Source organism: Lampris incognitus, chromosome 8 (assembly GCF_029633865.1).
Source record: "Lampris incognitus isolate fLamInc1 chromosome 8, fLamInc1.hap2, whole genome shotgun sequence".
Taxonomy (NCBI): Eukaryota; Metazoa; Chordata; class Actinopteri; order Lampriformes; family Lampridae; genus Lampris; species Lampris incognitus.
Window position 1 is genome coordinate 19,052,127 of NC_079218.1, and position 27,819 is coordinate 19,079,945.

The 27,819-nt window shown below is 43.5% G+C and overlaps 1 protein-coding gene across 2 annotated transcripts; it reads right to left on the reverse strand.

The window, feature by feature from the left end:
• phldb2a (pleckstrin homology-like domain, family B, member 2a) lies at positions 1-27,819 on the reverse strand. Of its 2 annotated transcripts, none has more exons than XM_056284994.1 (17): positions 27,757-27,819; positions 24,466-24,588; positions 21,992-22,974; positions 21,065-21,397; positions 17,293-17,427; positions 16,747-16,884; positions 12,592-12,738; positions 9,504-9,614; positions 8,898-8,987; positions 8,591-8,728; positions 8,339-8,438; positions 5,083-5,281; positions 2,966-3,056; positions 2,734-2,880; positions 2,332-2,551; positions 822-907; positions 1-560 (listed from the first exon to the last, which is right to left on the reverse strand). In XM_056284994.1, the coding sequence occupies exons 2-17, from the start codon at positions 24,509-24,511 to the stop codon at positions 420-422; spliced, it is 3,105 nt and encodes a 1,034-aa protein (XP_056140969.1). In that variant the 5' UTR covers positions 24,512-24,588; positions 27,757-27,819; the 3' UTR covers positions 1-419. The 2 variants fall into 2 exon arrangements, with proteins under 2 accessions (XP_056140969.1, XP_056140970.1); XM_056284995.1 differs by lacking the exon at positions 27,757-27,819 and adding an exon at positions 26,348-26,403.

Here is a 27,819-nt window from a genome sequence, read left to right on the forward strand (position 1 = left end):
TCACAGACTTGTCATCAGAGACACCACTGGCTGGTTTAAGAAGTTTTGACATGTTGATTAGCGATAAAGAGCTTGGGAGGGAGTCAGCTGGAAAAGGTGATGGCTATAGCTTTTGTTTGGATGTGCTGATATTTCAGAAACAGGTATATATATGTGCAGCCTTATAATCTATTGTAGTTTATTATGTGTTGACGTGCCTCTTTTTTTACTCGGCACCATGGTGCTGTTATTTGGAGTACACACCGTCTATATCTGTGGATGAGTACACTTCCTATTGGCCTGAGGAGGATCCACTTCGGATCTACATGTTGTCTGGTTTCTACCCCACTGATTGGTTGGGAAGACATATTTCCCAAAGACAACACTGAGTCATGAGTGTGGTCTGCACAGGTGTCTAATATGCCAATGGGGGGGGGGTGTTACACCATGAAATGCATGTGTCCTTCAGCACCGGTAACAATGACATCCATCCATATGCGCATGGCCTCAGGAGAAGGAGCCACCATGTAGTAGACTCGATCATGGGTCTTGACGCTGAACGTCAGTGAAGGGTTGGGGCTCTGTGGTGTGGAAGCAAAGGACATTTAGAGACGGACACCCTGGTGAAGAGTACGGTAGGGAGAGGAGAGGGGGAAGTTGTGTGTGAGAGGGGATGTACAGGGAAAGTCAATGCTGGAGGAAAGGTAGGAAACATGTATATCTCTGACGTTCCTGAAAAAGCTTCAGTGTGATATATATGTCCTGTAACACACTGAAAGCTTTGTTAATGTGGGGCTATGTGCATGCACACACGCACACATGCACAAACATGCATTACTTACTTTGTGTGCATTCTTTAAATGGTCATAGTAAACCTCTTCTATGGCTTGGAAGTATATGACTCCTTTCATCTTGGTCTCATGTTTGTCTGCAGCAGAGAGGAGACACAGAACTCTGTTTACTGTATAGGCAGCGCAACACAAACACTGTGATCAAAGCCAACACTCCGCATCCAACGAGTCCAAATCCCACCACAGCTTCATTGTGATGTCACTGTTGCCACAATGTGCTTGGTTTTAGTAGCCCCCGTGGCAGAGTGGGGTGTGGAGCAGCTGTTCGGACTTGGTCCTAATTACCTCAGGACAGATAAATTAGTTCCACAACCCCAAATTAAGATGCCAAAGCCAGAGGGGACTTTTAATGAACATTTTGTTTTCAGTCTTTTTCATGTGGTTTCAGCTCCGGTGTTTTTAATCATTGTTTTAATAAATGGGCTGTTGTGCCCTCATTCAACACTAAAACACCGAGGGCGGTCTGGCAGGACGCGGAAGCAGGGCAGGCTAAGCTAACTGCTAGCCCATGCAGACCGGCAGTTCTGATGACACCGAGGGTGGTCTGGCGGCGGCCTCGTCTCGCGGTGACTGTTTTAGGTGTCATCATGTGGAGTGCGGGGAGGTGTGTCAAAGGTGTCTGGGTGGGGGAGCCTGGTCAGCTGCGTCCGGTGGGCCCAGGGACCACGTCCCTGCCTGGAGCTGTGCCTGAGCAGGAAACACCAAGGGCGGTCTGACAGGACGCGGAAGCGCGGCAGGCTAAGCTAACTGCTAGCCCGGCAGTTCTGACAGTAATCCATCCTGGCGTTCGTTCTCTTGGACAATGATTTTTTTCATTGTCCAAGAGGTTCGATCTGTGTCCGTGGCTCTGTACAGGGTAACCCAGGTAGTGGCAGCAAATTGCCACAGCCCCTTATGCATAAAAGACAGAGAAATATACCCCCCCCCCCCACTGTGTGATCTCTGCCCTGATGGACTTTTGGAGTCAGCTGTCCCATCAGATGTGTTGGGAACTGTAGTACCATGTTCACCCACAGCCACACTCTTAGATGACTTCCAGTTATATCCGGGGAAACGTGTATTGTTAGCAGGCCCAACCGCATCTAAGAAAGTTCTGGCTCTTCGCTGGCAACCTCCTCACACACTTACACATCCACAATGGCCGAACAGCTTCAGAGCTCGGTGGCTAGAACGCATGGCGCAAGTGAGAGAGCTGTTACACAATGGGCCGGTGCGTACAATAAGGTAAAGGAGATAGTGAAATGAGGGTGGTGTCTGTCTTTTGTTGCAAGTATGATGCTGTAACATTTCAACTTATCCTGAGATCTGGGGGGGGGGGGGTTGCCACCAAAAGGTTTGCAGGGAAACTGGAGTAAAATGGTTACAAATGTTGCATACTCTCTAATTATATGTGTATTGGATGTAATTTATTTTCTCTACTTTGAGAAAATAATTTTTTTTTAAAATGTTTGATCACAAAAGAAAAAAAGATGGATGTAGAGGGAGGGGTATATGTATTCACCTGCGTAGTAGGTCAGGGTCCTACGATTCTGATCAAAGACAAACCAGCGTTTCTTCCAGGTTTTGATCTTGCCGCCCATTTTGACCAAAAATCCTCGACAGGTCTTATCGGTGATGGCCAAGTGGAAGCAGGCGTCTGGGTTGTGCCCGGCGGCTTCGATATGGCCGTGGAGATCAAAGTCGTCTTTCCTAACGGGGAGGTAGCGTGTCAACAGCCGGGACTGCGGACAAGCCAAGGAAAATAAGTTACCAACCTAAATCACATGGGTCATTTCACAACAACAACAGCAACAACAACAAAACCTGTCAAAGGTTTGTCTGTCTCATCAGAGATTCTATAGAGGGAAACTGTGAAGGAATACGATCACGCCCCAACCTCTTGTATTTTTCATGCTCTGCTCACCTGTGATCTTTGTTTCTCCCGTAGTTTCACCTCTCGCTCAATGAGTTTCTGCCTCCTGTTTGTCTCTTCCTGCAGACGTTTCTCCAGGTCCTCCCTCCTTCTTCGCTCCTCCTCCAGTGCCAGCCTGCGCGCCTCCATCTCACGTTCCTGAAGATGCCAAATACCGGGAATTAGACACAGTATCACTTGTGCTCTGTCCAAGATATTTCTTGGGTTAGGCTGGACACGTTACCCTGTGTTGTAGGAGCCTCTGCTTCTCAACATGGGCCTCTCGTAGCAAACGCTCCATCTCCTCAATCTTTGCCATATTGGATGTACTGGCACTGTGAGAGACACAAGAAACACCATCGGTCAAACACAGCGGGAGGAAGAGCAAAGTGTCCAATGAAAACTCAGACAAGTGCAATAAATTATAAGTGTGTGTGTGGGAGTGTGTGGGAGGGGGGGTATACAAATATGTGAACAGATGTTTTTGAGACCTGACACCCAACAAAACAGGGTGACTCATGCTCCTCAACATCCCGCTAGCTTTCTCACGCTTGCAACCGGCTCTTTCTTCTTTGCAAGTCTTCCTCTACCTGCTATTCAACCATTCAAGGGAGATGATCGCGACCCTCAGCATTATCTCTACACATACATGTTGTAGGGATGATACAGAGCGGTTTTCTGTGTGCCTCTGGGATTGTGCTGAGAAGTGTGATGATCTATCTTAGGTGGGCTACACCAAAATATGCTACAAATATGATTGCACACAGCTGTTAAAGTGAATACACCTAGCTTGTTCACTAAGATTCGGGAGCAGGGCCATGCCTCAACCACTCCTCTAATCTCCTGGTAGGCCTGCTTATATCCGCTCAACTCACGTTTATCACTGTTTATCTCCGTTCTCTTGACCCCCACCCTCCCACTCCCCACTCTCTCCCTCTCTTGCATTCACACTCCTACCTCATCCCTCCTCCAACCCATCCCTCTTCATATCCATTCATCGTTCATCCCTCACCCTACCCATCCTTCTTCACATCCCTCATCCCTTCTTGCCTCCTTTTTTTGGGGGGGGGGTATTGACGACTCGGGAAAACCATCCCGTGAGACTGACCCCCCACCCTCAGTCTGTTTCTCCTCAGCCACCGTATGTCAAGATGTCCCAGGCCGGCCTAAACAGACCTCACATTGTTGTGGCATGGTCCTTGCTAGTGAAATGCCATATAAATATCCAGTGACATCATAATTTCGGCAGTGTTTCGAAGGCACTCAGAAGACTGCTCAGTATTATGGCTGCAAATGGCGTGTTATCCCTACAGCATGGTGGCCCAGCTTTTGCCTCACAGCAAGAAGGTCCTGGGTTCAAACCCCAGGCCGTCCTAGGTCGTTTCTGTGTGGAGTTTGCATGTTCTCCCTGTGTCTGCGTGGGTTTCCTCTTGGTGCTCCGGTTTCCTCCCACCATCAAAAAGACATGCATGTTAGGGTTAATACTCCTGTCTGTGCCCCTGAGCAAGGCAACAGAAAGAAGAACTGTAGTTGGTTCTCGGGCGCTGCAGCTGCCCACTGCTCCTATACAATAGGATGGGTTAAATGCAGAGAACACATTCATTGTATGTATGCACAATGACAAATAATAAAGTGTCTGTGTCTTCTAATCAACGTTTTGTCCTTTAACTGGAACAAACATGAAGAAGCCATCAGTTTTCCTTACGCATATGAAAAAGCATTATGAGAAACATATAGTTTCTGCTGTCGGGAAATCACGACCAAATTCACTTCAGAGTCCAACTTTATTTCATCACTGAAGAACCACATACATATTGTACGCGCAAAAATTACATTCTGTAACTGTGGCCCATTTATTGAGATGAGACTCATAAGGAATATTGCTGCACAGTATGTTTTACATAATTAATTTTTGATTTTGGTCTACTTTATTGATCCCCGTGGTGAAATTCTTTCTCTGCATTTAACCCATCCTAGCTGTGTAGCTAAGAGCAGTGGGTATCCGCTGTGCAGCGCCCGGGGACCAACTCCAGTTCGTCTTGCCATGCCTCGCACAGGGGCACAGACAGGAGTATTAACCCTAACATGCATGTCTGTTTGATGGTGGGGGAAACTGCAGCACATGGAGAAAACCCACCGCAGACATGGGGAGAACATGTAAATTCCACACAGAGGACGACCTGGGATGACCCCCAAGTTGGACAACCCCATGGTTCGAACCCAGGACCTTCTTGCTGTGAGGCGACAGCGCTAACCACTGTGCCGTGGTAAATGATAGTAAAACCTTTTTAGGTGTTTGTATCACTTTTTCATGTGGGAGGTCTGAACTCTACCCGTAAGTTAACATCGTTAGTCACGGACCTGGAGATGTTGTCCGGGGAGCAAGCAGAGAAGCTGGTCTCCAGGCTGTCGGAGCTGTCCACACTGACCGTGTCTGAGGTGTGGCTGTTGTCTGTGTAGGAGAAAGGGTCCAGGAAGACGTTGGACTCAGAGACTGCCCTGCTGCAGAAGTCGCTCCGTCTCTGTCTGTCCTCATTCATTTGCACATGGTTATTGCCTGCTGACAGAACCAAATAGGACGGAGAAGAATTGGAAATGCCCTCAGTGAGGATGATCACATCACAACACATCACCAACTGCAACTAAAGAAGACGAAACTATTGCCCAGGAAGGATGATATGAGACAGATTCCACCTGGCCAGGGGAAGAAAGATATAGATAAGGACAGATACACAATTGGATATAAAACGTCAAGGATAATAAAAGGGATAGAGTAGATGCAAATAAATAAGTAACCTGAATGAATAAGTAATGGTTCCCAAAATACCTTGGGAGAGAACTCCCTCCTCTGTTGTTCTCCCTGAGGTTTCTCCCTATTTTTTCTCCCTGTTAAATGTTTTTTTAGGGAGTTGTTCCTTATCCGATGCGAGGATCTTAGGACAGGATGTTGTGTTGCTGTAAAGCCCCCTGAGGCAAATTTGTAATTTGCGATATTGGGCTATACAAATAAAATTGACTTGACTTAACCTGAATAAATAAGTAATGGCTCCCAAAATATCTTCAAAAACAGTGTCCTCATTCTGTCACAGATTATATTTCATTTATGAGTTTAGTCACGTGACGCCACTCTTTATTTCTAGACTTGTGGCTCAGAGAATACAAATCTCTATAAAATCAAACCTTAAGAGTGTCTTTAAAGGGTCATCAAGCTATGCGACTTCCATAAGATTCTTTCTGAATTGGGGAATATTTGTACCTGTGGTATACAAAAAAGGACCTTTCATCCATAGGATCTCCACGACTCAAACTGTGAACAAGTCAAGAAACAGGAAGTCTATAAATGAATTGTCATGCCTAGACCCTAAATGGCTCTCCACTGGTGTAGAGATGTTACCAGGATGAATCCTTCACCTTAATTCTCCTTAATTCAACGGGAGACGCAGAGAGCTTGGTTGCTTCCCAAAAACTCACCAAGTTGGAAAAAGAGACAACATAAGATTGTGCTTTACCTCAAATGTTCACGACAAACTAAATCTTTGTGAGGACAAAAACTGTATGAATACCATTTATATGTCCAATGGTATTCCTGTCATTGTTTTGCCCATAATTTGCAATGTATGCTTGATCGTGCTGCAGCTAACATAACAGCACAGTGTTTGATAGCGTCCAGTAATCCCCTTTATGTGAAGGTGTTGCCTGCAGTAACATGACGGTGATGTACGGTGAGACTAAATCCATCTATCTCCTGATAAAAATCCATGCATATTGCCTTGCAAACATGAAAGACGTCTTCCTAACGTTGTACAGATATGACTTATAGGTTTATATACAGTTCCATATTTCCAAAGAACATCAAGCTTGTTGCTCCCTCTAGTGGTTCAAATCCTCCTCCTTTAATTTGATGTAACTGTAATATTTCTCCCTCCGTTTCTGCCATTAACCTCTCTGCACAGACTGCATCTTTCACCATGCAACTGGAGGTCGATAACACCATGTGGTGAGGATCTCGTCATGCTTTGACAAGCAGGTCTCCGTTCCCCACCCTTCATTAAAGTTGTGAGTCCTCTCTTCTTCTCCAGTAAAATATCAGTTAAACAGTGAAAATGTAAACTCCTCTCTTTTGTTGTAAGGTCACATGAACACAGCTCGAGTCCAGATTTCACTAACTGAGGGTGCAAGTTTCAAATTAAAATTTGCACAATGTTGTTTTGCACGTTTAAGCAGGGTGACAAGAATCACAATGAGAAAAAAATAACCCTTTGAGCAGCATTTTGTCAAGGACACAACAGCAACAGATGGGTGCTGCTGAATACATTTTGAATCAAGTTGAGTTACAGCAAGTCCAGCAAAAAAGACGGAGTCAGAGAGACATTCCTGAAGATTCTTGATTCGAATACGTCTAAACAGGTGGGAGATAATAACATGCCATTTCAATGTCAAACTTTGAAATGTTGACTTTATGTACAAACTGGGATCATGCTTTGACATGTGAATGTGAAAGGTAAACCAGTGTCAGTCACACTGGACGGTTAGTCTGCAGATTGTGATGAGGTAATTCTTTCTTACCTTCTGTGAATTTTACACATCATCTCTCATTTAGCATTCATTTATATTCATATTCAATTAATAGTACCCACTATCTGTGGTGCTGTATGTTGTATTGTATACTGTATTGTTTAATGTAGGTTTGGTATTGTGCATTGTATATTGTACGTCTCATATCCACTGTTGTATTGCACACTGTATTGTATTAAATGTGTATTCTCTTTAGCTGCTGTACTGTACTGAGCTGCACGGAGAACACCAAGTAAAGTTCCTGGTGCATGTAATGTACCTTGGTGAATAAAGATGATTCTGATTCTTAATAAACTATACTGCAGTATACCCAGTCTGATTACCAATACTGCAGTAGGTGCACTCATTATGGAGCATTGTATCCACAGGTTTGATGGACAACTATTCACAAGATACTGCAATACGGCATCGTTTCATAACAAATAATTTGCAAAAAAGTCCAAACTCTGCTGGACGAGGTCACCAAACAGATAGCATTTTATGATGACCAGTTCAAACTCTGAACTAAAAGAGACTTACTAAATAAGTCTTTATACTATTTTCCCCCTTAATTGGTATTGTACTACATTGTCCATTTACTTTTATTTGATTTATGATGTGAAAGAGTGCTTTGTGCAGTGAGAACATTTATTTTTTTGACATCTTTTGAGATACAGAATTTTTTTTGCCAAAGAAAAAGGATCTGTATCTCAATTGATATAGTATCAGGCAAGTCTTAAACATACTAAATCATGATCCTAAAATAAGGGAGCATAGATAAAGGGATTATATGTACATTAATTCTTTCTGCTAAGCAAAATATTAGCTTCAATACCACGGTTCTTCAGGTATTTATGAATAGGTTTCCTTTAGGAGAGTAACATTTGCTTACTATAAGGTAGGTTTTCTGATTCATTATGAATAAACACGCCTTGCAGAGCTATTGCACATGAAAGCATCAGTAAATTGGGTTACATAGCTCCTCAATGTATACATCCTGAGGGTTGTAGCTGGTCAGGGTGCATAGGTTTGATGCAATGAGCAGTTGGGCGCTCTGACTCACTCTTGAGCAAGCGACGGGAGCTCAGGTCCCTGGAGGAGATGGAGAAGCCTTGTGGGATGACACTTCCACAGCTGGAGGTTTGGGTCAGCGGCAGATGGGACTACACAGCATGCAGCAACACACATGGTGGTTAGGACTTGGCTCTTCAGGATTCAAGCAACTTCTAATCTTGGTTATCTACACCTATGTCTGAATTTGGGTCAGCCAAAAAAAAATTAAGATGGACGAATTGATTTGTATCCTGGAGCTCACCTTTGGGGGCAGACTACGTCCCAAGGATCTGCTGTAAGGACTGAGGAGCTGCTGGCTCCTCTTGGGAGGTAGACCGTCACTTGGATGGGACGAGTTCTCTTTGCTGCCCCTTCTCTTTTCTTTCAAAGAGTGCAAATGCTGCGGGAATCGGGAACCGAGAAAAACAAACCCAGTACACAGATGACAGTAAACGAGAGCACTCATCCTGAATTCTTAACCTGTCAGATAGATAGCCACTGTGTGAGGTATTTTCTTGTAAAACAGAGGTGCATGGTAATGACCTAATAGACATATTGAACCTTTATACCTCTTTAATGGATGCAGGGCTGTCAGCTAAGGCTTGGCCACCTGACAACTCGGCATACTTCCCTTCCAAGGACACCAGATTCTCCTTTTCCTATGGACATCAGAACAGTCATTCAGGCAAATGACACTCTGAATCAGGTCTTATTAGGGCCAAGCATGCTTTTATACATACAGGACAAGGAATTAATATTTGGTCGTCAGAACTCACTTTGTACTTTACATATGAACTTACATACATACATACATACATACATACATACATACATACATACATACATACATACATACATACATACATACATACATACATACATACATACATACATACATACATACATACATGCATGCATACATGCATGCATACATGCATGCATACATGCATGCCTACAGTAGCAAGCAAGGGGACACTCACATAGACCACAGTGGTGTTAAGTGTAAATGAACTATTTCTACAAAATGATATGAACAGCTATTGCACAATAAGTGCATTTGTGGCAACAAGTAAAAAGTGTGTGGAGCAGTGCAAGCTGAATATAAATAAATTATCATGTACAGATTATGTAAATGTGAATAAAGTACAACATCCGCATGCAAGGACCCCTCTTACCTTCTGAAGCATAAGGAGCAAATTGTTTTTCTCTTTCTGGAAATTCTCTCTCTCTTGCTGAGCCTGGAGGGTGATCTGCGTTGATTGTTTTTTCAGGGTCATGATTCTTTCCTGTGGGAAACCAAACAAGATAACATCACAAGGATATTAGACAACTTTCATAAACAAACAGTACAGTGTGTTTACAGTAAAGTAATGCCTTTACACTAGATGGGGAACAGGTACGAGGGTTTTGACTCGTGTCAGTGTGCTTGCGGGGCTGTTTTATTCTTAAGTAGTAGCAGACCCGGCAAGGGAAAAGTTCCCATTTGGTGGAGGGGGATTTCTGAGGTTTTATGGATTTTTTTTTCCCCCTGCGTAACCACTCCTCTGTATCCATTTCAAGTCAAATAAAACTTATTTACTATTTTGAGCCGGTCTCTTGTGGGGAAGTATTTTAATGGGCCTTTCTGTTTCAAGATGCAAACACTCCGGCCTCTGTATTGTCTTCTCATGGGACTGTTCTTGCTATTTATTCTTTTGGCACTTGTGACTATCTAAAAGTACATTGTGCATACCACTCCTTAATGCACAATCTGCAGAATGAGTGTTAGCGACAAACCACACTTTCCCTGAAAGTTAGTGTTTGACAAAACGGTAACCATGTGTTTCCCGGTGGTTTTCTATGTTATCATGTTAATTGTATTTCAAAGAAGCGCCAACCAGTGAAGTACTCACCACGGCTGTTCAGACTGTGGACAGTTTAAAACTTAATCAAGGAGCCAAAATCATATTGTTAAGAGTGGCTAGCTCTGTATGCTAAACTAAACCAGTTGCATCCAGCTCTAGCTTTTGTAAGGCTAATGATAGATAAGAAAAAAGAAAGCCACTTTATTTTGTCATTGTATGGTTACAATGGAATTTGTCCCCTGCATGTAACCCATCCTATTGTATAGGAGCAGTAGGCAGCTGCAGTGCCCGGGGACCAACCCCGGTTCTTCTTTCCATTGCCTTGCTCAGGGGCACAGACACGAGTATTAACCCTAACATGCATGTCTTTCTGATGGTGGGAGAAAACCAGAGCATCCAGAGAAAACCCACGCAGAGAACATGCAAGCTCCTCACAGAAAGGACCTGGGACAGCCTGGGGTTCGAACCCAGGATCTTTTTGCTGTGAGGCAACAGCGCTAACCATTGGGCCGCCAGATAATTAGAGATTTAAGGAAAGCTGTACTCATTTTGAGAATTGTTGTTATTTTTTGAAATTTTTTTATTAATAGGACCACTTTTGAGGTTTATTTTCTCCTCTCTATATTTTCTAACCCGTCTGTTATGTACTTGGAGGTGGAAAACAACAAATTGGACAGGACAACTCAAGATATTCTTAGAACTGCAATGGCTTTATCATCAATTAAAGACCCCCCTCCAGTCATGTTTTAATACATTCAAAATGCTGTTTGATATACATAATAAATTGTCTGATATGTTTTTTTTTCTGCAAAATTAGTTTGATTATGTTGTTAAAATCTTTTAAAATCACATATAAAATGCAACTTGATTGGCCTGTCCAGGGTGTCTGCCCGCCTGCCGCCCAATGACTGCTGGGATAAGCTCCAGCATCCCCGCAACCCTGAGCGCAGGATAAGCGGTTTGGATAATGGATGGATGGATGATTGATTGACCCACTCCTTCTCCCTCATTAAAAGAAATGTCGAGTCTATGAACTACAACTACAGTCACCTCGCCGGCTCAGCCACACACCTGCTTCCCATAATGATTATCAATCCCAGCAGCACAAGAAACCCGGCTCTTCAACCACTCATCGCTGGATCGTTGTTTGAGCTACTACGTAAGTCTCATGTGCTCGGCAAAAGTATTTGCCCAGTGGTGTTGCTTATTAGTCTGGCCACCTTTTCCTTGTGTTTAGTATTACCACTCTGGTTCATCTGCCTGCCTGCTGGTCCCCAAGCTCGGTGCAGTCCAGCCTGCGCTCGCTCCTTCATCCGGTGCGGCCCGGCTCTGCTATCCGCCTCTGCATCTTGCTGTGTCCATCCAATATCCAAACCGCTTATCCTGCTGTCAGGGTCACGGGGATGCTGGAGCCTATCCCAGCAGTTATTGGGCGGCAGGCAGGGAGACACCCTGGACAGGCCGCCAGGTCATCACAGGGCTACTCGCTGTGTACCCAGGATAAATGGGGACATTCAAAATAAAGCGTTGAGGTTCAATATGAATTTTGTGGCAAAACCCATCTGTTTTGGTGATTAAATTTTCAAAACGAGGCTCTTGAAAATGGCTGCAAATCCCCGTTTTCTCAGGAAGTTTGGCTGGGGCATTTTCCACATAAACTGCACCCATTTCGCTCCGATTTTCAGATCCTTCGGTAATATATGACAGCTCACCCGTTTCTCCTTTTGCAAACAAAACATCTCTGCCATCTTTTGAAAGTCATGAAACTTGTAGCTGGCAAAATTACAATAAGTAGCTACAACCGATCCCGGCCTCTCCTTCGGCTCGCATCACGAAAGCGGGTGCATATAATATATGTAAAGCGCCACCCTGTTCACTAACCGGATTGGTTCCTTGGGCTTGTGACGTATGAAATCCTGCCTGTGAATCCATTTTTTGAGTCTGTCTTTGTTATACTGCAGTTTCAAAGCAGATATGCTCAGCCATGGCGTTGACTGCTTATTTTGCCCCTGATATGTCTTGTAACATTACCCTAACACCACATGTACATATTAACAAGGTTAAAAAAATCTTGATTTTCATTGGAGGGGCTCTTTAATAATGATTTTTATGAATTTGCACTATTTCACTATTTCACTGCCAATATCACTGGGGTCAGCTAAGGTGAAAGGATATTTTAACACAATTTTTTTTAATGTTAGACTTGTTGGAAAAGATGTATGAGCTGAAATGACACCTTTCAAATAAAGGCGCACTTACAATTTGAAACTTATATTGGCGGAGTGGTGGTGGAAGATTAAAAAGAACAAAACAAACCCTTTTCATAGCATTTATGTATATTAATCACAATTTTCAGAGGTGTTATAAGCGCCACAGCTGCTGGCTACAATGGTTGTGTATGAACTCATACACATTGTACCTTGCGGGTGACAGTGCTGCGTTGGTACTCGGCTATCTCTCTGAGTAGCTGCTGTGTCTGATTCTCCTTCACCTCATCCTGATGAATCTCTCTCTCCAGCCGCTGGAACTCCAGGTCCTCAATAGACTTTGTCTGCATTTCAGCTTCCTATGAAACAACACACACACACACACACTCAGTGAATTTGCAAGCAAACAGGTGTAACCGAGCTACTTTCTCGCCCGCCGCGGGGTTCGATCTGGGTTGTATTGTACCACAATGTGTCATCGCTAACCGCTCAACTAAGGTGGGGGGGCAGACCCCCCGGGCAAATGGCCCGTGAGTCTTTTTGTAGGTTACAGTAGTAGGTTACATTATTCTCCTCAGGAATAACAAAGCGCACTATGAACACTTCCGGACCCCACCAATGTAACCGAGCAAATTTCTGCCCGCTGCGGGATCCGATCCAGGCTTGTACAGCACCACCACTTTGCTAACCGCTCGACTAAAGCGGGCCGACTTTGGCGATCGGCCAGTGGGTCTTTTCGTAGGTTACACAGGCATTGAGACTCCTCTGTGGCAATGACCCTCAAATAGGTCATTGAATGCTAGTCATGATACTTCAGACATACTTGTGTAACCGGTTAATTTCTTGCCCGGTGCGGGATTCGATACGGGGTGTACTGCACCACAAGGTGACATCACTAACCGCTCGGCTAAAAGGCCAGACCCGTAAGCTAGGGACTAACGTGTCTTATTAGTAGTTTACACTTGATTAACAGTAAAATAGTCACACTATTTTATGACTATTCTATCCCCTTCTATGAAATGAATTAAACAAGCTTAAAGAACATCTCACATTTTGTTAATTATGTTTCTGTTACTTTTAAGGTGACGGTAGACAACTTGTTTACTTTAACTTAATATAACCAGTTTTTTTCTTGCCCTGTGCGGGATTCGATACGAGGTGTACTGCAACACAAGGCGACGTCACTAACCGCTCTGCTAATGGGTAGGGGCTAACATGTCTTATTAGTAGTTTACATTATCAGTATCAAGCAAATGCTGATTGCACAGTGTAATAGCTGTAGAACAGTGACACCATCTGAGAGTAGATTGGTTCCCTAAAAGCCTCACTTTCACTATGCCGTTCTGTCTGCCACCGGGTACGATCCCGAGGGAAAACGAAAGCTCGATTTATGGCACAAAGGAAGTGCGTCGACTACTTCGCAGCCGAAACAGGAAGAGGGTAGGGCTTTTGTTTCCCCTGGTAGGTATCGGTAGCAATCCCCAGAAACAGAAATGGCGGAAGGTGGAACAACCGAAGTGGACACCCTACCCAGCAAGAGAAAAAGAGCCCTGTTGACAGAGGAAGCAAAGAAGGCGAAGAGGGATAGAAACACTCAGTAGATTGCAGATCTCCGCCAGGCACACGTAGTATCTCCCCTTCTCCGGTGCTCAGACTAGACGGCACCCCCCCCCTTCTCGCCTACAAGGAGATGACGGAAAACCAGTGTTTTCCCTGCAATTACAAGTCGATTGAACGGGAAATACAGAAAAAAAAGTTGTGAATATGCTGCACTCAAGCTAAAACACCTACATAATAAACACGTTTTGCCTGTCAGTCTCGCGTGAATGCGACCAAGTCTGACATGAAATGACAGCGATTAGGCTGTCATCATTTCAAAGCCCTTATTAAAAGACTTCTAATGTGTTTAACTTCATGATTTTCATGATATACAATTAACTTAAGCGGATGGCTCCTCTGCTGATTGACTTTCATTCATAAAACAACGGTAAGAAAACAGCTCAGCCATGGGATTTGTTTTTTTAGCTACTGAGATATTTTCCAGCTGTGACTGTGATCTATTGAAATTGTATTTTTATAGTGGCGTTTTAACATTGGAGACAGTGCACTTCCGCATGGCAGCGACGTGAATTAGGCAAATTATTTTTGATTCATCCAGTGTTCCTCCAGTTCTCCTGTGCTGAGATCAGCAGTGAATTGTTTGCTGGCTTGCAAAACACGATCGACTTCTCGTTTACGTTCAAGAATCATACGCAAATACACCGTGTTTTGGTTTTGGCATTATCACTGCTGCCTGATCTGACTCAGCCATAGATGTGAGTCGTACATGTGCACGCTTGACTCAGGGCGGGCAGTGACGTAGAGCAGTGTTGGTTGAGCAAGCTAGAGAGTAAATGAAGAGAGAGAGCAGCGATAATGAGAACAAATGTTTTTTCCAGGTATTTCGTCACCAAAACCACAAGAGGTTCTTCTTCATACAGTCATAACTGCACAAAAACCTTTAGGCTAATAGGTCCAGTAGTTTGCAAGATTAGCTGCAAACGCGCGCGCGCGCACACACACACACACACACACACACGCACGCACGCACGCAACCAAATGCATGATCTGCTCCAAGCTACCGCCTGGCAGATATCAGGCGTGAACCTCGAACGGGCGATGGAGCGAGCTCCGGTGTTAAATCGAACTCTGTTTCCCCATCGAGATCTGCCCCCCCCCCCAGCCAGATGAAAGTGTTTGCATGGAAACAGATTAGCTATCAAGTTACGATTAGGTTAAGGTAAGCGTTAGGTTAGGGTTAGGTTGAGGTTAGGGTATGGTTAAGGTTAATCAAGCGTCCCGGTGTTTTATCGAACTGTGGCTGGGGGCAGGGGGGGGGGCAGATCTCAACAGAGAAACAGAGTTCGATACAACACCGGGGTCTTGAGCGTGTTCCAAACCGACATTCACATGGCATTCTTTCTGCTGGATCAGTACGTAACACAACCTGCCTACTTATTAATACTACTGGATGTTTTACTTTGCCTTTATCATAGCACTGAGATCGGGGTTTCTAGTTCAACTTGGTATTCTGACAGTTGTTTCTTGCTTTGGACAGTAGCCAGGATGCTAATGAATGGAAAGTGCTTTAATAAATGGAAAGTGCTCCAGACGCAAACAATAATAATACCACTTGGAAATTCAAGGGGGGCAAAGTTGAAAAGTTGTCTACTGCCGCTTTAAGACAGTGTTTACATATGAGTGTCGAACGTTGATAAAGTGTTAATGCTGTACTTCGCAAGCTGCACTTATGATGTAACAGTTCACTGTTTGCCCACATCTTAGTTTCAATGACATGCTTCTCAACATTGGTAAAGTAATAAAGGCTTTTCAGTAAATGAGTTGTCATTAGTTATTGAAGACAAATGACAAAGCCAGCAAATATGCAGTTATCGGCTGCCAGAGCAGCTTCAGTGCACCTTGGCGTGGACTCGAAAAGACTCTGGATCTTTAATGGAGGGATGTGACACCATTTTTCCATAAGAAATTCCATCGTTTGGTGGTTTGATGGTAGCGGTGGAAAACGCTGTCTCAGGCGCCTTTCCAGGGCCTTACATAAGTGCTCAATTAGGTAGAGAGCTGGTAACTGGAACAGCCATACTATACAGTTAGCCACAGCATATGACCATAGTAAATATTGTATTTGTGCACATCAAATAACCACTCACATTCGGTGGCTGATGGCACTGAACCCCTAAAACATGCCACCCAAATCAGGATGGAAATAGTTACCCTATGGGGCTAACATGTTGTGTTTACTCCATGGTGAAGATATTTCTGATGTGTTATCTTTGGTATACACACATTTCAAACTACTGTGAATATAAATAGGTTTTAACTTATTGTGAAGGAACAACTTACATACTTACACTACAGGATAGTTAAACAGCAAGATTTGGAAAAAAATATGTTAGTGTTTATAATTATAAATGCATGTGAGAGTTTTAAAACAGTCGTAGCCAGAGTTTAAAAAGAAATGTGTACTCATGGGTGATTCCTTCAACAATACATTCACTTTATAATACTCCTGTTGCAGAAAAGACTAAACCTAATTAGGTCCATATTAAATTTTATGAAATACGGAGCACCATGTGCTGTTTTGTTTTCATAGGCATTGGTCCACTGTGAGACTGCGTGATGCTGGATTTCTATTGGAGGGCTGTGACACCATTCTGGGTGTAGTAATTTGGGATGGTGTGTGTTTCTTTCCTTCTTAGCTGTTTCATACAAAACCTTATCTAGTCATTCTCTCCTGTCTCTACATAAACATTGCCCCACACTTCTTTAAACAGAGATCACAATTGTTGAAAAATGTCATACACTTTTACCAATGACTTGTCAATGAGGCTTTTCTTGTCGATGCTGTGAATCTTTTCATTGAGCTGGTCCAGAATCTCCTTCTCCTTCTGCAGCTGGGCCATCTCAGAGTCCTGTTCGCCCTCCAGCAAAGCACACTCCACTTCCATCTGCACACGACAGACACGAGAGGGAGAAACTTTGTCTACACATGGGATATTTGCCTTTGGCCTTGCTGTGGTTAAGTACAAAATAAACCAAATGGTGATAATATATAATCAGATGATACAATCTAAAAGCATAGCATAGCACAGCTAGAGCTGTATGTTACATATTTAAAGAAATATGCAACTTCTAATGATGAAAGCATGCCATGATGAGTGACGCCTCTAAGCGTGGACATTTTTAGCATTTTCAGCTCACCTCTCATGTCCAGCTTTCTTTATTCTTTTTTTTTAACTGGGAGTTTTGGAACGATAAACATTTGAGAGAAACATAAACAAGCTGTTCAGCTGTGTTTGGCGCTTGCCAGCGCTCTTCCTGAGGCATCAGAGAGAGATGTATGATCAGAGGCATACCTCTCTAATGGACTCTTCCATCTGGTTGTCTAGGTCTTTGATCTTCTGCTCCAGCTCATCAATATTGTTCAGAACCTGAATCCTCTCCTCCTCGATATGCGTCACTTCCTGTTTCAGCTGCAAGTTCTCTAAGGCCTGCGGATCACATTAACGCCATACATTTTTGTAGCTCCAGAATATAGCATTGTGTGCAAATCCTGCACTTAAACTATCAAAACAACACCTCGGTCACTGCCTTCGCCTTGACTTTAATGGCGGTTTTGCCTCTTGACGATTTCATATTGAATGAGCCGGTGATACGAGTTATAAACTTAAGAACCAACCCTATCAGAACATAGATCATTTCTCTCGTCGTATTTCGCGTTATCAGTTTTACCTGCCACTGCAAAGCCTTTGAAATGCAAAAGCTGTTCCAACCAATAAGTGGGTGGTCTTTTTCACTTTGTGCCCGGGAAATATCCGGGCAATAGACTACTATCACATTGCGGGATCTCCCCTAGTGCTCATCTGTCACACCACTCGTTCACACTCACTGATATTAGGTCCTATTTCTCTTACAGGAGCCAAGAGACACTTATCTCTGAATGTTACTGTCTCACATGGCAAGCAGTTTGAGGATTTATAGGTAGTTTCCTTGGCGGTATGTGAGCATTCATTCTTCTGGCACACTGCTGCCCTAAGGAATGTCCGAGATGGAGGACAGGGTACTGGGAGCGTCAACGCTGACTGGTGTCTATAAACCTCAGAGTGTGGAGAAAAATGTTATAACAACTCTGAAATATCATTTATTAGCTGAGGAACAGTTTTAAAATGGTGTCTTTAACACATCGTAGACAAACTGGCACATGTTGTAATGTTGCTGTATAAAGTAGCAGGGGCATAGTATTTATAAGGTTCTCCATTATTTCAGCCTTACTGTAAAGAGTAAGACATCTGGAAAATGAAATACCTTAGCTGTACACATTCACTCACTCACTCACACACACACACACACACACACACACACACACACACACACACACACACACACACACACACACACACACAGAATAATTCTTCTGGGGATAAAGTCATTTCCTGTCCTTCCTCCTTGAAGAGTTTCAATGGCTGACTGCTGTAGCAAAACTTTTTGAGGGAGAACTTCTTCATTAAAACCAGACACACCATCAGGTTGTTACTGCTCTACAGTGGAAAACGGCCACACTTTTACAGAGACTACGACTAAGATGACTAAAAGATACAGGCCTTTTTAGGGGCAGAAGTCCAGGAAGACTGTGTGTGTGTGTGTGTGTGTGTGTGTGTGTGTGTGTGTGTGTGTGTGTGTGTGTGTGTGTCCTAGCAGTTATGTAGAAATCTTGGATGTTACAAGGGAGAGAGGGGTGGGATGCGAAGCGGGCCCCTCCCATCACAGATGTTTCATTGAACTAAGCTCATAACACCTCCACAGGGCTCAGCAGTACATTTTGGAGTTCCAGAACCACCCTTCTCTACACCCAATTTCTAGACTGATTAGTCCACTTTATATTGCATCTACACCCAGCTCACAGTCACGATACCATAATACCAATACCTTGTCATTTTTCCACGAGACAGTATGCTACAGTAAAGGCTGCTATCAACAGTTCAGAAACCAACTATACCAACACCTGATAGGAATAATTGTGCATGTGTGTGTTCACCGGTTATGAGCATTTAGCGACTGTGTTGAAAATTTGTATGTTTGCCAGTTGCACAATTCAGTGCAGTTTTTGCAGGTAAATATTTCAATATTGTATCTTTTTGTATTTGTATACTACCCTTTCAATTTGAGAGGAAAATGCAGAAGTGCGCCCACTTTTGGATTTGTCTTTATAGCCATCCAAGGATATTTTTCTTACAGATAGTAGACCTATGATGAAAGTGTTAAAATGCAGTTGCACTCTTATTTGCCCAATATGTAAAAAAAAAAGGGGGGGGAATACCCCTAAATGCACGCTAGCTTAGCAAAACACAAAGGAAAGAACAAAAAAAGCAAAATAATAAGAGGAACCCTGCTTTTCTAACAACTTGCAAAGCAACCACAGCTGCTAAATTCAGTTAATGCTTTCATTGGAAATGGCTCAAAAATGGCAATAAAATAGTTCATGTGGATAACTAGATAAAGATGCAGACAGTAGTATAGTGACAGCACATATATGGTACAGAATGCTCTCCGAGGTGCTCCACCCTAACTCTGAGAACGAATCAAACCTGAAGGGGCTTGCTTGTAAACATCCAGCAAACTTTATATATATATATATATATATATACTTTGCATTTTACCTTTGCACTAAGATGCACTGTGACTGGTTAAATTGCAGCGCACCATCATGGCCACAGTAAAACCTCATTATAACATCAGGAAATGTACAACTTGTCGTCTGTGCATAGGTGAATCTACATGATTGCTTCTCATAATCACACCTATAATTTTAAAGCATCTTCACAACTAAATAAAGCCAATGATGAACTAATGAGGATTTACTGTATTAGGGGACGCATGACAGCTGATGTCCTAATCCAATTGTGTTACACATCGGAGGACATTTAGGTGTAGAACTGCGGTGAGGTGGGGGGACACACATGATGCATAAAACACTGGCTGTCTGTGTGCAACCGTGATAAACATCCCCAATACAGTTTTCCAGGGCAATGTACACATTTGGCTGATTTACCCATGGAAATGTGTTGCTCTACTATCGTAGCAGTATAATTTATTGATTTGGCTAAATTTGTCTTTCATTTTGGCTGTAAAGAGACCTATTGACTAAATCTTAAAAACGAATTGGGCTGAGGAAGAAGTTGTAGTAGATAGATAGATAGATAGATAGATAGATAGATAGATAGATAGATAGATAGATAGATAGATAGATAGATAGATAGATAGATAGATAGATAGATAGATAGATAGATAGATAGATAGATAGATAGATAGATAGATAGATAGATAGATAGATAGATAGATAGATAGAGACACACAGAGAGGGTTAGATAGATAGATAGATAGATAGATAGATAGATAGATAGATAGATAGATAGATAGATAGATAGATAGATAGATAGATAGATAGATAGATAGATAGATAGATAGATAGATAGATAGATAGATAGATAGATAGATAGATAGATAGATAGATAGATAGATAGATAGATAGATAGATAGAGACACACAGAGAGGGTTAGATAGATAGATAGATAGATAGATAGATAGATAGATAGATAGATAGATAGATAGATAGATAGATAGATAGATAGATAGATAGATAGATAGATAGATAGATAGATAGATAGATAGATAGATAGATAGATAGATAGATAGATAGATAGATAGATAGATAGATAGATGTTTACCTCCATACATATACACGTGTGCACTCGCTCATACATGGGCTCACAGGTACAACTACATACTTTAACCACTGACACAGGACATTCAGTGGGACATGGGTACAAGGATACAGATGGAATATTATAGGCAAATACAAAAATACATTATTTACCTGCTGTAGGTAAAGGCAATTCATAATGTGAACTGAAACAGCAATTTCCAAATATTGAATATTGATTCTAAATAAATGATGTTATGGAATCTACTATGGTAAAATGCCTCCAGGAATTGAATTTTGAAGGATAATCATCCGTTTCGCAACAGACTCAACTGAAAACGACTTGTTTCCCAACTCTCTATGAACAGTGCCTGTGACCTTATATCAGTGAGACTGATGATGGTTTGGAAGAAGCAGGAGGGTCTTACTTTGGTTCTGTGATGGGAGGAAGGTGAAGGGGCACTACTGTGCAGGCTGATGGCAGGTGACTGGGACCTTGCATCCCTATAGCCAATCTGCTGACGCTGGCAGACCCGCTGCTCCTCTGCAAGTTGATAGTCCCTGGCTTTGGCCCCAAAGCAGCTCTCTGGAGCCGTGCTGCTGGGAGATTCCGAAAACACAGAGTCATCATCCGAGACTTGTAACTTCTCCAACTCCTTGTTAATCTTCTGAAGGTCTGACACGGCTGAGCCCACCGGCTCTCGCTCCACCTGGCCAAGCTCAGTGCACAGGTTCAAAATGGTCTCCAGACGCTGGCACTCCTACAAGCAGGGAGGAAGAGCGTAAATTCAAAACACAGTAAATTACTTTGCAGAGCTCCAATCCCTGAACCTATCATTGAAAGAACTACCACTCTACTAGGGCTGAGCAATGTATTGTTTCAGCATTGGCATTGTAATATACATGTAAAGCATGCAATATGAGGCGAATTAGGCCCATCAATAATGTCAGGCAAGAATTCTTGCTTGATCAAAAACAAAATCCAGCAAGAACCGCTTTTTTATGACTACTCTTAAAGAAAAATATCCTATTGCATCTGATAAATAATATAATTTAGTCTGATTTAATGACTCCTTAGACAACTGCCTTATTTCCTCCTTTAGAATCACCTTGATCATTGTACGAGTGATAAATCCTTTGCAAATGGTGCTTGGAAAAGCTGCATATATCTGGTGAAATAGTCTAACCCATTTCAATTCTTTAATACAGCAATACATGTCTGATGTAAAAATGTTGTAAAATAGATTTTTTTCCCCCCAACATCGTTCAGCCCTACACTTTACCAGTTGCCATTAAAGTTCAGCAGAAAAAAAACAAAACACTCTACTTTTTAAGTTGAGTGGGAAAAGACTCACCAGTCTCTGCACTTTCTGCTCCCTCAGTCTCTCATCTCTCTGGTGCTGGTGGTAGTCTCTCAGTTCCTCTTTCCCATTCAGAGAGCTAATGCTGCCCATCCTCTGGCCTGGTCCCAGACCACCCTTGCCAAAGGACAACCTCCTCTCTCCCAAGCCCAAGTCTAAACATGTGGAGGAGTCTCTGAGACCCTCACACTCCATCTCAAAGCCCAGAGAGGACAGAGAGGCCAGACTGGCCCTTTTGGGGGTACTGGGCACACTGGCTGGTACAGTCACATCCGGTGGTTGCTCAAGAGAGGACAGGCTACGCCGTGGCACTACTATCCGCTCTCCTCTCTGGGAACCCATCGAATGCCGCGTGGGCAATGAGAGCGCGGGCGTGTCGGCTACCCGGTGGAGGCGCGGCAGGGACCGGCTGTGTGTGCTCAGGCCATTGAGGGATCCAGTGGAGTACTTCCTCTGACGTGAATCTCCCGTTCTGCCCTGAGAGTAAATCCTGCGCGTCATGCGAGGACTGGAGGGCATGCTGGCTGCTCCGCTTTTCACCCTGGGTGAACGAGGCAAGTGGTCTCCATATGTGGAGAGCAGCGAGCTGCCATCCGATAAGCTGGAGAGGAGCAGGTTATCTTGTGACTGGTGGCGGGAGTGAACATGGCTAATCGGGCGTTCCCCTTGGCGAGGCGAAGGAGGCACGCTGCTGCTGGTCATGTAGGAGAACGTTCTGGTGGCGGATGGAGGGCGATCGGCGTTGCTGAGGATTGAGAGGGGACCTTGCAGGTGTTGCCTGGTGGACAGGGGCCCGACAGGTGGCGGTGCACTGAGGTAGTTGCGGCTGCATTCAGCTGCCCTTAAACTGGCTTCCAATGCACTCTTCCTGTGCTGCAGTGTCTCCATCAGCTCCTGCAGCTCTGCCCTCGAACGGGAGCCCCTCAGCAATGTCCCACCCACTGAGCCACTGCTGCCTTGCTCAATCTTCACACAGTCTGTTGAAAACAGCAAGTAATTAGTCTGCAAATTCAGAACTCTGTAATCCTGGCTCTCTCTGGAGCCGTACCATAGCCCCAGGTTAAATGTGCATTACTCAATAAATGCCGGTTGAGCTGAAAGGAGCACAGTCACACGTGTGCTGACTAAGAAGGGGGAAACCAGCGAAGAATGCTTTCTCATACAGTTCTGAGCCCAATACAAACATTGGCTCGGTGGTTAAGCTTCTTCTAAAAATGGAAGTATTCTGGTGGACCAAGACAGACCAAAATGTCTTTGTACTCTCTCATGCAAAAGACAAAGGCTGGACCCGGGAGAACACCTCCCACTGTAGCCAACACAACTTAACATGTATTGTAAGGATGCTGCACAAAGATGTGGGGAGCTAGACCTAATTTGGACACTGTTTACCTTTGACCGTGTACTGGAATTTGTTGTTGCTAAATAAACTTAGGACCAGAGTGGGGCAAAATGGGGGAATTTCTTGTGTAATTTACATGGACAGTTTGAATGTTTTTATCACCCCCCCCCCCCAAACACACACACACACACACACACATACACACACACACACACACACACACACACACACACACGCACGCACATACGCAGACAATTTACCAGTATAACCAAAACTAAGCAAAGCTATTCAGCTAAATAAACAACCATCTGGAGTAGTGAAGTTACCACAGTGTCAAAGCAGGAAGTACAAATGCTCCTTAAAGGGAAATTCCTTATTTTCAACCTTGACTATTTGTAATGTCTCTCTCGTGCTAACAGTCTTTGTAGACACTTTTTTTTTTATTGGCTCGAAAACTTAAGTACTACCACATGGCAGATACTTTACATGCAAAGTTTTCCAAATTTCCAAGCTAAAGTTTTCCAAGTTTAAAGAACATGTGATCTGATAATATATGATAATTGCATCTGGAAAAATATAGTGGAATAACAACCAAGCAAAGCCACTGGCAGAGACTTGCAGCTTTCCTTAACACAGGGACGGTTCTGTGGCGCTTTCTTTTAAGCATTATGGCCCTGAAATTATGGAGCGAAACAGACAAGATATTTGCTAGTTCACTTCCAAGATCTCCATTCCTATACTGTTTTGACAGGATTTGGCTCATGCGCATATCTAAAGTAACCCTGGATTATATTTGAGTTAATCTTTCCCAAGAGATAATTTTCAATATCAGTATAGAGGGCTTGGCGAAAATGCCAATAGATGCCATGTGACGGAAAATGCTGGCAGCTGCCTGCTCTGACCTTCTGCAATGAAACTGCACCAACAGGATGAAACATCAACTTACATCAAATTAAGCCAACACGTGCTTGAATAAAACAAGTTACAGTTTCAACGTGGCTGGATTTTGTGAGCTCAGTTCTTACCAGAGAACAAAACCGTGCATTCTGGTTTTCACATGGTTTTCACGTGAGGATTCATGTTGCATGCATCACAGCGAGACGGCACTGTTGGCCGATGGTTGACCTACCTGAGCCATAGCCCAACGTGATGACAGGACTCTTCTGAGGGAGCATCTTATTATCTCGACTGGCCTTGTTCCTTATATACTTCGATGAGGTGAGGTTTACCTGGCTCCTACGTTTTTAATGTCCTGGACACAAAAAAAAAGAAAAGACAAACAAATCTGCATTAAAAACAAAGACTGGAAAAAATAAAATGGAATAAGTATATTCTGCATTTGAGAACGTTGTAAATAAGTCTGTCAGATATAAATAGAGCTCTAATGTGCATTGGGAACACAGTTGTGTGGGAGCCTGGTGTATTACGTACGTGTGTGTATTATAGCGTGCCTGCTAGTCCGGGTATGTCTGATAATAGTTAAGTTTTCTTGCTCTCTTGTGTATTGAAGGCGATGCTACTCTCGCATGAATAGAATAGAATAGAATAGAATACTCTTGATTTGTCATTTTGTACAGACATACAAATGAAATTTACTCTCTGCATTTAACCCATCCTAACTGTGTAGCTAGGAGCAGTGGGCAGCTGCAGCGCCCGGGGACCAACTCCAGTTCTTCTTCTCATTGCCTTGCTCAGGGGCACAGACAGGAGTATTAACCCTAACATGCATGTCTTTCTGATGGTGGGAGGAAACCGGAGCACCCGGAGGAAACCCATGCAGACACGGGGAGAACATGCAAACTCCACACAGAAAGAACCTGGGACGGCCTGGGATTCGAACCCAAGACCTTCTTGCTGTAAGGCAATAGTGCTAGCCACCACGCTGCGCTCACACATGGCAATCTTGTAAGAAACAATAAACTGCAGAGGAATGATATTTCATTTGTACTGTGCTCTGATGGGTTTATCACAGAAAAACCAGGACCCATAGGACTATTTTGCACCTTTGCCTGCATATTTTGCACATTCTGCTTATAAACTATTATAAGAGTCTATGCATGGATTTGTCTTACCCTGCCTCTGAGGTGGTAAGACTCTAATAGAAAATCACTATCAAAATGAAACAGCGTGTGATAACGTAAAAACGGACTCTTGCTATAGTTACATGCTGAAATACTGACATATCAACCAAAAAGTCTGACGCTAATATCCACCTCTCTGCTCCACCTTCGAGCTGGGTCAGCATCCCTGTGCACACACACATCGCAGCAACGTGTTAATCTATGAAAGCAAGATTTAAAAGTACATTACGTACACCAAGCCCGCTTCTTATGGCATCTCAGCCTCCTAAAGCGCTCATAAATTTAAAAAAAAACAGCCTAAATTCAGACTAATCTGACTGGATGTGAGCACTGAATGGAAGAAGTGTGCGCTGGCTGAGGACTGAGGAGAAAAACAGATCCGGGGGAAAGCATTTAGATTCTCATGATACTGCTGGCAGAGATGGAAACAAAGTCCACTTCACTCTTACCAATAAAACCATGTATGGAAAAAAAAAGTGCTATATCCCTTGAACTGTGATTTTAATCTTTTAGTCTAAACCCACTTCCAGACCTGGAGAGGAGACCCCCTCAGACCCCCAGACTTCATTGTCCTGGGAGTATAGCCCGAAAAGTAGAGGCTGAAACCGAATCACTGGACCGGATCAGAAAGGCTGGACTTGGGAGGTGAAAAAGATCAGTATCCCCTTGTTCAGCTACTACCACTTGAGTACCCTTGAGCAAGGCCCTCAGTCCTCAGTGTTTTCATTGGGCATGCTCATTCTCCGATGAGAAGACAGCGGTTGAGTTGGAGCGTTTCCTAAATGTGGATGTAACTGTATTAAAGCAAGAAAAAAAATAAATAGTAAGACTGAGAAAAGCAAACGTGCTCATTCAACACGTCCGGGGTACAAGAAAGATTAAAAGTGAAAAATTATTTCTAAAAACTCCACCTTCTAAACCCATACATACCAGTGAATGGGATTATCCTTTGTTTCTGGTTAGACAGTAGAGTTACTTTCGAGGGGACACATTACTGTTGCCTCAATCTGCAGGCATAGACACCCCCCCCCCCACACACACACACACAGGCAAGAGCAAGACGGGGATGTCTGAACCAAGGTTTCCTGGATGGAGAGACGGCTTACAGGAAGTGGGGTATCATTTTACACAGTCACTGAGGGCCAACAATCAATCAGCATGACTTCATGCCTCAGCCCCCTGAAGAAACCCAGCCCCGTGTCACAGGCAAGACTTTTTACTGCATCATCCAGACTTCAGGCCAGCAGGGCAGCTCAGAGCATAAACAGACCAAGATATTTTTTGGTGCACGCAACTGCCCCCCCACACACACACACGCACGCACGCACACACACACACACACACACACACACACACACACACACCCACACACACACACACACACACACACACACACACACACACACACACACACACACACACACACACACACACACTTACCCAACAGTTTGAAGACCTACTGCTTAGCACTGTTGACATGGTTGTCATTAGAGATGTGATAACTCTATTGTGGAAATATGTGTTGGTACATTGCACATAAGCCTCAACATGGTCCCACACTTGCCGAAGGGCTCTATCATTTGACTCAAGGTCCCTCTGGGACCAATAGGCTCTGCACAACAGCAGCATCATGGCAGACATATGATTCACCTGAAAGCAGCTTGTCCATACTGGTTCTTTTAGGCTGTTTCACAGCATTCCCACTTCAAATGTGAATCCAAGACAGAGGAAACTGCTAAGGCGAGTATTCCACTGAAGCCCCATCTTGGGCTTGTTAAATGATCTGTACTTGCTCAGAATGTATGTGACACTATACTTCAGCTATACGTCAATAAAAAATTTAAAAAAAGGCTGTAAAATCTGTTGCACATGCCTGAAAGGAAAGACAGGGTGACAGACGATGGAACAATATCACAGAGCGGTCTTCCCAACAGATCCTCAGATGGTTTGTTATCAAAACTGGCGAACTTGAAACTAGTTTGAAAGTTTTCATAGCCTGGTTTTAGGAATACTCTGTGCACATTCTGCCGCGCTAATAAGTTTCTTAAATTATTAAATTATTTGAATCGTCTGTTTTCAGTATTACACTGTGCAAAATAAAATAACCCGGACCGGTTAAACTTGAACTTTGTAAAGTTATTATTTCCTGCTCTGAAACTAGCCAAACACAACACATCCCCCTAACGAAATGGTGCAAATTAGGACAGGAGGCTTGGAGGGGGAAAGTGCGCGCGCGGCGCTGATAACGGGACATCCCAGATCTTCCTATCCACCTTCCGCTGACCAGAGCGACTTCCCTCAGCTCGCCTTCTATTCCCGGGTGGACAGCAGAGACTCACCTTAATTGTCTGTCCCATTCACAGTGCTGACTGACTCTCGAGTCTTTTTCCCTTTGCCGAAAG